General features: G+C 33.3%; 2 protein-coding genes across 3 annotated transcripts; one reads left to right on the forward strand and one right to left on the reverse strand.

The window, feature by feature from the left end:
* Positions 1–426: 426 nt before the first annotated feature.
* On the reverse strand, positions 427–1,707 carry CXE18 (carboxyesterase 18). The gene has a single exon (XM_022034176.2). The coding sequence runs from the start codon at positions 1,622–1,624 to the stop codon at positions 512–514; it is 1,113 nt and encodes a 370-aa protein (XP_021889868.2). The 5' UTR covers positions 1,625–1,707; the 3' UTR covers positions 427–511.
* A 1,961-nt stretch (positions 1,708–3,668) lies between these two features.
* LOC110808600 (CCR4-NOT transcription complex subunit) lies at positions 3,669–12,185 on the forward strand. 2 transcript variants are annotated; one of them, XM_088222517.1, is made up of 12 exons: positions 3,669–3,949; positions 5,424–5,528; positions 6,198–6,284; positions 6,826–6,879; positions 7,085–7,230; positions 7,364–7,514; positions 7,596–7,733; positions 10,873–10,944; positions 11,018–11,091; positions 11,216–11,357; positions 11,560–11,638; positions 11,793–12,185. In XM_088222517.1, exons 1-12 carry the CDS (start codon positions 3,803–3,805, stop codon positions 11,888–11,890), a joined length of 1,293 nt encoding a protein of 430 aa, XP_088078643.1. In that variant the 5' UTR covers positions 3,669–3,802; the 3' UTR covers positions 11,891–12,185. The 2 variants fall into 2 exon arrangements, with proteins under 2 accessions (XP_088078643.1, XP_088078642.1); XM_088222516.1 differs by having other exon boundaries at positions 3,670–3,949; positions 5,424–5,534.
* The last annotated feature ends 302 nt before the right edge of the window (positions 12,186–12,487 follow it).

A 12,487-nucleotide genomic window follows, 5' to 3' on the forward strand; every position in this document is an offset into this window, starting at 1 on the left:
TTAGAGATTCAAATAAAAGCTGAACGCAAGTATTTTAACTGATAAACTATTTTATTATCAGCCTCCACTCATTTATTCTTGATTCTACGCGCACAAAGATTACTAATTCCATGTATTACTTTTAGATCACCGATAACAAATTTTTTTCTTAATATATAAGATTCGTTTAATATTTAATATTTGATGAAGTACGACATAATAAATTTTCTAATAAAAAAAAAAAAGTAATATAATAATAAAAAATAAAGATGACTTCCAGAAAGAGAAAGAAGTAACATCAAAACGTTGATGTGGCGATGAATTAATGCGATCTAACTGTATAATTCATCCATTTTCAGACTGCAAAACAAACATTAAATATCTTGTCGTGGTTTAAGCGATGGGCATTTATAATTTCATATCTGGCATGCATAAGTCTGGTTTGACTTAATTCCAATAAATTATCCATTTCAATATAACAAATACAATTATTTTGGTTCTAATACCTACATTACTCAGATATTATTATGTATCACTTGAATGAAAGTTTGTCAACAAAATCCTTTACTTGCATTATTAACTGGGACGACTCAGATAATTCGGGAAACACGTAAAATGCATGGCTCATGTTTGGATACTCGATCAACGTTGCCCTTTTCCCGGATTTCTTCAACCAATCATAATATCTTCTCTGCCAATCCTGCAACGGGTCAAACCCGCCCACGAACACCACTGTATCAGGAAACTCCATACCCGATATATCAACCGCATTTGGCCCACTTACGTTCGCCGCTGGGTGGTCCCGATTAGATCCCTCCGGCAAGAACACCTTCCAACACCAATCGGTTCGGGCCATGGATACCAGGAACGACCCGATTAACCGCTTCTCGGACTCGGTCCTTTCTTCTCCTCCAAAGAAAGGTTGTATAGAAACCAACCCGACAAGTTTCAACGTCCGAAACGTTTCGGTCCGACAACTCTCAACCGCCACGTGGTGGGCCACGTTGGCACCCGCGCTGTCTCCGGCTAGAAAGCACCTTGAGAGATCAGCATTTGGTGGCAATACCATCTCCCAGTTGTCGTCCAGGAACTTGAGGACGTCAAATCCGTCGTCGTATTGAGAAGGGTAACGGTGCTCCGGCGCAAGGCGGTAGTTAACGGAGATGACATGAGCGGAGAGGGTGGAGGCGAATCGGCGGCAAACGACGTCGAATGGGAGGGATGCAGGAGTGCACATGGTGAAGCCACCGCCATGGAAGAAGACGAGGACGGGGAGGAGAGAAGTGGTAGCGACGGAGGGAGAAAAGAGACGAAACCAGAGATTGCGAGTGGGAGAAATTGTGATGTTAGAGGAGGAAACGGAGTAGATCAGACGGTTGGGAATGGTGGGGAGCTGAAGATCGAGGAGACGGAGAAGACGCGTGTTTAAAGTGCCGTCTGAATGGCAGGTGGCCTTCATTAGAGCGGAAATTATCTTGACGAGAAATCTCGTTTTCCATGGAAGTGACGATGGTGTAATGTTTGTAATTGATTTTGCATCAGTTGCCATGTTTGTGAGACGTAACTGATAATTAATGATGATGGAAAGAGCTGTGTGTGTATATATACGTATGCTACTCGGACAGGCAGAAATACGTAAGTACATATATGCGTGCGTGCGTGCGTGTGTATATATATATATATCTGCATGGGGGGTGGGGTCCACATAAAATGAGCTTTCAAAATAATATGGGCTGCGTTATCATATATGCAATTAGTTGACTGAGTCGTAGGTGGGCTGCCTGTGCTGAATCATAAGACTAAAAGTTGAATTTTTTAAAAAAAAAATTAATGCAATATTATTATGAATTATAAATCTTATTTTTATAGTTTGAATAAATAATAATCTTATAATTTAATTAGATTACATTAATAATAAGAGCTGACTTTTTTTCTTAAAGAAATAAAAGGTTAGTCAGATTTTGAGTTGTTGGTTAGCAAAGTTTAATTATTCTGCAATATATTTTTTATCCAAAAATATAATAATTTTCAACTTTGTCCGTCCATCATAATCTTAATAATATAGTAATATAATTATTTATACAATAATATACCAATAAAATATATTGTATTAAATTTAGATATGTTGTCATATAATGTAGTTATTTGTGGGAATTCATTAGATAATAACACAACCAATTTTGTAATCAATCAACCTCTTAACAACAACACATTGTGGAAAGAAGTAAAAGATTCTTTGGCTTGAGAGTTTTGTTTTGTGATTAGTATCCTTAAGATAATTATTGTGGTCTGACATAATATTGATGAAAGTTTTTGTTTATCTCTATGAATTACGAATAATATATATATATATTTGTCTTATTTTGGTATATTACTCACTTTATCATAAAACATATGATTTCTTATATGGGTACGAGATATGTTTCTTTTGAACTTTTTTTTTTAATTTTTTATAACTACTTTGTAGAAGATCCTCCAACTATTATTATATGCATTCAAAAGCAAACTTACTAATTGTTTTTCTCTCTCTATTAGAATTGCCTATCGAGATGTTAATGATCTAAAGTAGCCTTTTTCTCTCTTAATTTGTTAACATTTAATTGTTTTTTTTTTCTCCAGAATATTAAGCTTGGAGGGACCTTATATCCATCTGTCATAGGCTTTGGCAATCTAAATTTGGTGTATTCTTAATTTTTAGATATATTATTTTTAATTTGTTTGATTGTTGATCTACATTCTTTCATGAGTAGATCATTTAGTGGTAATATTTTATTTTTATTTAAAAAAAAAAAAGAGAAATATATGTTAATAATTAACAACATATTCCTTGAACTTTTCAATTAATGTATTGCTATAAGTGATCTTTAATTTTGTTCATAATTATTTTATATAAACTATATTAAATTTTAATATGATTTTCCATAAAACTATAATTTTTTTTTTTTTTAAAAAAAGTAAAAACTCTTCAACAACAAACACATATGCAAATCATTTATTCGGATTTTCAACAAATATATTTTCTTTTCTCTTACATTTTTATCTAATCTCGATAATATTTTTTTCTATTTCAGATCAAAACAATTAGGATTTCTTTGTTATCCTTTTAAGAGCAAGAAATAAATTGGTATTTTGAAGTTCCAAGTCAATATTATTTTATTAACATTATCTACATTTAATCAAATCATCAAGTAATAAGATCCCTTTATTAACATTATCCCAGTCCGTTTCAAAATGGTCCATTGCCCTTCTAACCCAAACGGTGTCGTCTAGAGCTCCTATTGATATTTTGTCTTCCTTCACATTTGATCCTTTAAACAATAAATAATTACTTATATTAATAAAAAAGTATATGATAAAATAAATTAAAAGAATAATTCTTTCAGTTTAATTTATATTTTAATTTTATGAAAAAATGTAAATTTTACATAAATAGAATAAAAATTTAAATGAAAATAATATTTTAATTTCAAATTAATTCATACATAATTTAAATTTCATGTTCTTGTAATTTTTTTTCTTTACGTGCTAGATAATAAATAGCAAATCACTAGAAATAATCCCGTGCTCTCAAGGAGTGATGCAGCACGTTTGAGTGCTGACATGGCCCAATATGATTGGTCGATAATGAACAGTTTATGGTGCTGCACGTAGAGAATCCTATTGTTCCCCTTTCGTTTCGTTTCGTTTCGTCCCGTCACGTACTGGGGCTGCTCAGTCTTCTTCGCTTCTCTCAACGCTCTCTCATTCTCTTCCTCCTTATAAATTACAGACATCAAGTTTTAGTCATTCTCTGGAGTTGGTGAAGCATAAACTCTGAGTAAACATGATGAACAAAGAAGAAACAGAGAAGATCGTGTCGCTACTGAAATCAGAGCAACGCCCAATTGAAGAGATCTTCGCCGAATTCAATTCCAGATTCCCTCGCCTACGCCATTTCGTTATTTGCTTCTCGCTTTGTCAAATCTTACAGGCAATCCTAAATCCCTGTTTCTATCCTTTTATCTACACGTCTATGCATGTTTGTATTTGCTGCAAGTATCTTGTTACTGGTTAGGGTTTTGGGTTTTGGGAATTTTCGACGGGGACATTCTCATTTGCTGTTCGTTTTTCTTGGTTGAATTCATTTCTAATACAATACTCTCAACTTGAGTTCGTTGATTATTGTGGTTCCCTTCGTAGTTATTATTACTTTTTTTTTTTTTTTTTTTAAATAGAAGAAGTGCTATTGAAAAAAAGAGGAGAGGAAATACAGAAACAGAGGATAAAATATCCTCCCAAAAAGCCTCCTAAAACTAGAAGCTTAAACCAGAAAAAAGACCAAAAATAAATAATCAATATAATATATTTCTCAAATTTCTATGTAACAAAGAAAGGGGAACATCTGCCCGATATTAGGCCATAGAGATGCCAAAAAACCATCCTTTCTCACAAAAATTGAAAAAGGAAGAACCAGTACTCGAAAATCCTGCATTTCCATACAATGACAGCACCCACAAACTTGCAAAATGCTCCTCTTTAAAGGGTTTTTAACATCCTTTCTCAACCCCTTCACTACACATACGGACTCATAGAACACTCCAGCAAAGAGGCAGTAATCTGCGCCGACCAAAAAGTATCAAACAGACTAATCAACAACTTCCAAGTCATATCGGGATGAAGGAAGAGGTGATCTTGAGTCTCTCATTTCCAAGGAAAACATAACACGAATATTGATTGAGAGAGGACAAATAGGCCTGCAAAGTGTTAAGCCTGTTGAGAATAGCAATACTAGCTTAGTTACTAATTAATTTAGTTGAATAATTTCCTTTAGTGGAAAGGTAATCATCATGCATATTGTCATTTTTAATAATTTAATGTTTTCTCCGGTTTTGAGAACTTTTTTTCCCTGTTATGCTTTTTTGGTTTATTTTACATAATACGACATAGGTGACCACTGTTCACCTAGGGTGTAGAAGGCAATGTTTCCAGATCAATGTTAGGCAACATTTTGTCTTTCAATTGGGTATTTTTGTTTGAGTGGTTGTTGAGGCTATTTTTAGGTGAGTGATTTTACTTGAGAATTTGCTGCTGTAATTTGTGTTTCTCCTACTCAGTTGTATTTGTGGGGCTTAAATGTTGTGACATTTTCGGGCACCTGTCCCTTTGCACAGTCAAATACAATAAAGAAGATGAAATTATCCATGCTACAATCAACATTTAGTTTAATTTAACTAGAGTTCTGAGCAAGGTGCTTAATCTGGGACTACATTGTTTTATTTACCCATATACTACATGGGCAAGTACTTCATGCCATATGCATTATAAATTTTATTTTTCTATAAGTATTTTATTTTTTTAACTATCTTGATTAACTTTGCTTCACTTAGTATTCATGATTTGATGTGGTAGAGTTGTAAATGTTTTCTGCAGTTATAATCACTGACTAGATTTTATATAATTTGCAGGACAGGAAGGCACTCCGTCCTACTGAACGTTTGATTGGATTTGCTATTCTACATCAGTGTTATTCCTCTCAAAAACCTTCTGCAAATCCATTTATATCATTTATAGTAAATGTTAGAACTGCTATTATTTTTCTAAAAGTGCGTATCCATAGCTCATTGGAGTTTATATTTTTCTGTATACGGACAGATTTGCTTTTAAAAATTTGGACATAATTAGAAGCATCTTTGATTGATGCTTGTGTGGGATAAAAAATGCTGGTGTGTTTGCCTGAGGGGATTATATGAAACTCTTGTGCTTATGAATCATCAACTTCCTTTCTGGAAAGCCCTCGGATAGAGCAGTATAGTTGTTTGTTAAAAAAGATGGATGTGTATTCCTTCTTATGGGAATGCCTGGACCTGATACTGTATGTAAAGAGCAAGCTTTTTACACAATCCTACAATCCAATTATCTTTCGTGATAATTTTGCTTCCTATAAGTATGTACATTATTGAGCAGTTTCATTGTATTAATGTGAAACGTATAACTTTTTTTCAAATCTCCATTAGGACTTTACTTGCTGCAATTAGTCTAACAGTTCTTTTAATACTCTATCTGTCTTATAAAAAAATTACCATATTCTGAGTTCTGGTAGTGATGTATATACATCTCTTTATATCATAGTGTATCTTGCACTCTATGATAAAGTTGATATGACCATTTATTTATTTTTAGTTTTTTCCTTTTCCCCAAAAGTTTATGCCTATTTTTTGTGCAATCATTGGAATTTTTAGGTTGCATCTGATGAGCAATCTGAGAAATACGAGAGAGCATTTATACTCCAGTTTTTAGGCTCTATTGGTGCCAACAGTAACAAAGAGGTAGGCCTATGATTTGAAATTTTCTTGTATAATTATTTGATACTCCTGTATCTGAGTTCCAATTTTTGTGTGTCAAATGTGCTTAATTTCTAAAAAAATATAAGATGTGATGTTTAGCTGTATTGGCCAAGAAAGAGTCCTAGCAATGGAGGTCTTTTTACACCATGTTTCTCCATTGCAAACGGTACCTACATTGATTTGAATTTATGGAGTAACAAACAATAATTCGTTTTAATTGTTTCCTGACCAAAAATATAGTCTTTGATCTTACCTATTGGAATGTGGATGACATTTGTAGTTTGTACTAGATAGTTTGCTTTAATGTAATGTTCGATTGTTTTTTCATCCAAAAGTAGAATTAGAATGACATTATGTTATGTAGCCATGTGAAAATTGTTTCCCATGCTTAATATTGAATACTGAATATTGTTTGTTCGTTTTTGCATCTGGTCTCTTCAATCATTCTGGCAATTTGACCAATTGTTTTGTTAAATATTATGTTTCATGGTTATATTTCCTAATGAGGAGCTTTTTGTTGCAGCTTCTTAAAACTACTGCTGTAGATTATATCAAAAGTTTTGACCCTTCATCTCATGTAAGTGACGTTGCATATATGTATACAGGATCATGTTATAATTAGATAATTAATGGACAAACATGATGTCTTATTGTGAAAGTTTTTCTGAAACTCATATGGGGGTGTGGCATGATAAATTTGCTGAATAACAAAATTTTGTTTCTTTTCCCTTTATATTCCAGGTTAATTCTTGTTTGGTTAATCTTTGGTTGCATATTCTTAGGCTTTCCCACAACGAGAACAGTTACAGCAACAGTACTTTGATAAAGTCAATAAAGAACCATATAGTTGCTTATTTGAAGATGTATCTGTCAAAAATGTACTGGCAGATCCTGATGTGCCCCATGGCTGTGACTCAAATTCAGCAGAGTAAGTAGCTTGGCAGAAAATGAAATGTTTGTCTTGGATAATAATTGTTATTTACATTTAAGTTTGATAACTTCAGTTCAAAGTATATCATTTTGTTTCCTATGTAACTCTCTTTATAATGTGTAACTCATAGGTTTGATTTGGAACCTGGAGCCAAACCTAAACTTGGATCTGGTGATAGAGATGAGACTTTAAGTCAATCATTGGCAAATTTATCATTGAATGGGTTAGGTCCTCAATGGATCCGTCCTTTTCCACCTAGGTATCCAGTGCGTGATAGTGAGGTAAGAGTTTGTGGAGAGAATTATCTTATTTTTAGTTTGATAATGTAGTCTCTTATTTTATGTGGGTTAAACATGTTTCAGCTAGTGTGGCTCAACCCTGATAACAATCACGAGCTCGTATGGGATCATGGTATGTGTGCCGATACTAGTAGAGGAGCGGCAGTCAGGGACTTGATTGCAAAAGCTCTGAAGGGGGCACTTGCACCTGCACAACAGGAGGTTCGTAAATTCTTTTCCAATAATATCTCTATTTGAGTAACTGGTATCACATTAATCATACAGATTCGCTTATGTGTACATTGAAGATGCTCTTTTGATCAAATAAAATTTGGCCCTGTACATTCATTAAGAAAATTTGGAAAACGAGGTTCTTTTGTACCCTAACCTTGTTACCTAGGATATTAATTTTTTTCTTTGTTTTCTGTAAAAATAAAACTCCTATGCTAATAGAGATCAATATCTTAGTGTTTGTTAGTTTAAAATTTATTATGTATATTATTTCTTTTAAGAAAAATCTAAATTAAAAATTATCTTTTCAAACTGTGCGTATATATATATATATATATATTAGTTGAGTTGACTTTTGCAAAGCATGCATTTTCGAGAAGATGCTCATGCATAGGATATGAGGTAGAAAGTAAATTATAAAATGTGTGTTTATTTCGGAAAAAAAATTATAAAATGTGCGTCATTAGTAACATTTAAAGTGTCAGCTGATGGGGTGAGGTTGAAATAGATTTTGCATGTGGTATAATCTTAAAACTTACAAGTTTGAGTCTACATGATGATATCATTCAAGATTTCTAGGAGAAAATGAAATCTTTTAGACAAGACACATAGGGGGTGCCACCTGTGCCAAAATGGATCAGAGAAAGGAAAGAATGATTTTTAAACTATCTCAAGGTCTGGAACCAATTAGCTCTAATTTTATCAAAAGGAGAGTTAACTGTAAGAAAAAAAACTTCGTAAGTTGACTTGGGTATTGAGTATTTACTTGTAAGAATTGAATTTGTCACAATGACTAGTTGCAACAACTTCGTAGCCAGGAATTGAGTAAATGTTTTTTACATGCAGAATCATTATTATAAGTGTGGATAACATATAGATTCTTTTTTATATATGTTTTCATTTGGTTTAGTTGATTCTTGCTTGAGCTGGATGATGAAAAATTTTTAGGGGATGGATTTATAAGAATTCACCTATCCCAATAACAAAAGAACCTGACTTGAATTATCCTGTATTAAGAGCTAAATTGGCTAAAGGTATGGGTCATAATTATTATGGAGAACCCCGCATGGCCCAATGGTCTTTTATATATTTTTTCAGTAGTAATTCTCGATACTACTGCCTGTAACATAGACTTAGTGGTTTAGAGCCATCAATGATTGGTGAACCCTAACTAATTTGGGCTAAGTCTCAATAAGTTTATTACGTATTTAGGAAAAAAGAACATTTCATGGCAATTAGATTCTCTTGGTTGGGGTAACCACAATGGATTAAGAATCCAATTTACCTATTTTTATCATTTAAAAAAAAACTATGATCAAAACTCAATTTTTATCACACACCAAGAACCCCAAACAGCAATCCAATTAAGTCTACCCTGTCATATAGTGAATAGCTAAGTAACATATCTCAAATTGACTTATATAACGACCGTGATCTTGAACCCAAAGTCAAATTCTTCGTTTAGGAACACAAGTCAATAACTTTGTGCAATTTGAAAATATATAAATACTGGAACTAACTTGAGAACTAAGGCTATCAATTTCACTTCTCCTAGTTGGCAAGGGATGTCTGCTAAGCCTATCCGCCGGAAAGCCCTTAAGAACTAGGAAGCTAAACAAATTTTTTAAAAAAGAAAACCTGTATGATTCTCAAGGAAATAGGGGGGCTGCCAAGAATTTAGAAATGTGTAGGTTTACATTGGGTATGACTGATAATCTAGAAAATCTCCTTCACTGCAGGGGAGGGACTACTAAGCTGCAGATAGTTCCCAACTGGTTGTACCTAACTCTATGAACAAGGTGAAGTTCATCAAAGTGTTGACAAGTATGGAGAGTAATGTGGATCATGGAGAGGAGTGATATCAAAAAGAGGCAGTTGAATCTGCTGATGCACAGAAGAGTACAACAGGATTTGGTTTTTCTTTTTTCTTTCCAATATTCCTCCAGCATCCTTTTACCAATGGAAATCTTGGGGAGAGCATTTGAGACGATACAGTACGCATAATTGGCCAACTGCTGGGAAAATGTGAGAATGACTAAAATTTCCATGCTGTGGAACTTTAATAAGCAGCCAGGATTGAAACCAGGAACATAGGCTTGCCCACCTGAATGGTTGGGAGTAGGTTACCACTGAGCAAGAACTAAGTAGTTTGGTTCCCCATGCAGTGGAACTTGTTTTAGTACAAAGCAGTGACTTATATTCATGTTTCTATGTTTCCAGATTTCACACATCAAATCTCAATCTCATTTTTCACAAGTAAATTTGAATATAGGTTGTGGATGCCCTTTATGGTGCATGCTTACTCTTGAGTTCTTTAGGTGCCAGTCATTACGCCTTAAGCCTCATATGTCGGTTTTCATTAGCGAAAAACCCGCACGCATTGGTGTTAGAAACCTTTGAGTCTTAAAGGTGATTTTAGGTTTAAGGTCCATTCTCTTTGTAACTAGGTAAGTCTTTTGATTTTTAGATCTCTGATTAGTAGTTCTTCGTATATCCATACCCATGTGCATGGGAAGCAGCTGTTTGATGCTTGGTTATAATAATATTGGTTCCATTAGAAGAAGTATATTGATCTTAATTCTTTGTTTTTAGCTTTTGTTTGCTCATTAAGATCTGCATTGAAGAAAACTACTGGGATTATCCTTGGGTCACTGGTTTATCTTTGGACTTTGTTTTTGTAGGATAACCTCCTGCTTATGCCATGGATGCTACATTAGTCATATGTTTAGAAAATTATATTGATAATTTTGGTCATGCCTCAAGTTCCCAATATAAAGTAAAATCTGGCCGTTACATATATATACTAACTGTAAAATGATGAATGGCTTTCATTTAGGTTATATATCAAATGTGATAGTTCTTGGTAATTTTCAAACTTCAGGAAGGTAATGAAGGAAAGAAAGGGCTAAAATTTGGTGGGCACTGTAGTTGATATTTAAACTTTTAGGTTACTATTGGCAGTTAGTGATAACAGATTCTGATTTGAGGCTAGTGTAAATTTTACTGCCTTCAGGGTCTAAGAGATTGTTTACTCAAATTGGAAAGCCAGAGACTCTCTGCTTTCCTTCTAACGCTTGTTATGTTATTTTGCTAAAGAAATAGAGTGAACTCACTTCTTTTTCTTGGCCAGCAAGTCTTAATGGAGTTGGCAAATGATCCAAAGCTTGTGTATCACTGTGGACTGACACCAAGGAAGCTTCCAGTATGTGATTTGTATCCCAAATTTAATTTCTTTGTGCTGCCTTGTTATTAAAATTTTTTAATGTTCTTATCAGGAATTGGTGGAAAACAATCCCCTGATTGCAGTTGAAGTTCTTACCAAGTTAATAAATTCTCCAGAAATTGCCGAGTATGTTTCCAATGCATTGACTTATTTTCCCCTTATGATTATTTATATAATTAGACTGTTAGTTTAGTTTGTCTTTTAGTTTTTATATCTAATTTTTAAAAGTAAAATGCATATATGCTTGCAGCTATTTTACAGTTCTTGTCAATATGGAAATGAGCCTACACTCAATGGAAGTTGTGAACAGGCTAACAACAGCAGTAGAACTTCCTAGGGAATTTATTCGCATGTATATCACTAACTGTATATCATCTTGTGAGAGCATTAAGGTATTATTATTCCTACATCTTTCTTTCTGGTGATTGTAACTTTTATAATGGCTATCCAATGAGAAAAATCTGAACTTGGATCCAATTGATTTTGCTTGATTTGGGTAATGGATCCATCAAAATGATCCAGAGAATGATGCACTTTGCTAGTTTTTGTCGTCTGACTGTCACCTTTACGCGAAATTATTTTAAAATATTTCAGGACAAGTACATGCAGAACAGACTTGTACGACTTGTATGTGTTTTCTTGCAGAGTTTAATCCGAAACAGAATTATTGACGGTGAGTATGCTGTTGGTAATTGGTAATTGAAGTTATTGTAACTTGCTTCTGGCTCATTCACAACTGGGCAGAGAGAAGAGTTTGAGTTGTGAAATCTGATTTTTTGGGTGTGTGGTTTACTCATATTAATGATATGATGCTGACGGCTTTGCAGTGAAGGATCTTTTTATTGAAGTTCAAGCTTTTTGCATTGAGTTTTCGCGGATTCGGGAGGCAGCTGGCTTATTTAGGCTTCTTAAAACCTTGGAATGACCTGCATCGCAATTCTTAAAAATGATGCCTGGTAAAAAAAGTTATTACGTTCTGTTTCAATCTCTATTATGTTTTGTGTTTTGTAGATAATAATGTTGTCATTTGTTTTTCAAGTATATTTTAGGTTTGTCAAATCACAGTTTTCCATATGAAAAGTGAGATGATTTTTCATTTTGTTTCTAACTTCCAACTAATGTGAACGAAAACTGGGTTAACAGTTAGCCATGGTTGGGGTTGGCACATGAAAATATTTTAGTTTTTATAATTAAATATATCTTTCAATTTATAGTTGAAATTTTATTTTTTTATTTTTGGATATGTTTCCAAGTGTTTGAATACTTTTTATAGACAATGTGTTTTAGTTTACTATATATTAATAATTGATAAGAATTTAAATTAATTAATTTTAGATGGCTATAAAAATGTATGATAAATAAACAGGATATGGAGTTTCATTTCAGCAGCATAAATTAAAAAGATATAATTTCTTAATTAGCAGTAAAGTTATAAAAAAAAAAATATATATATATATAATAATTGAAATTTAAGTGATTCACTATCTCATGAGAGTTTAAAATTATTATGTATTTTATCTTA

Source organism: Carica papaya, chromosome 6, assembly GCF_054855325.1.
Source record: "Carica papaya isolate Zhongbai chromosome 6, ASM5485532v1, whole genome shotgun sequence".
NCBI classification, from domain to species: domain Eukaryota; kingdom Viridiplantae; phylum Streptophyta; class Magnoliopsida; order Brassicales; family Caricaceae; genus Carica; species Carica papaya.

Bases quoted from the DNA above. Each gene is read 5' to 3' on its own strand.
- CXE18 (XM_022034176.2), bottom strand. From the start codon at position 1,624: ATGTACTTACGTATTTCTGCCTGTCCGAGTAGCATACGTATATATACA.
- LOC110808600 (XM_088222516.1), top strand. From the start codon at position 3,803: ATGATGAACAAAGAAGAAACAGAGAAGATCGTGTCGCTACTGAAATCA. The intron at 3,950-5,423 runs GCAATCCTAAAT...TATAATTTGCAG, and splicing joins CGCTTTGTCAAATCTTACAG to GACAGGAAGGCACTCCGTCC. The intron at 6,880-7,084 runs GTAAGTGACGTT...GCATATTCTTAG, and splicing joins GTTTTGACCCTTCATCTCAT to GCTTTCCCACAACGAGAACA.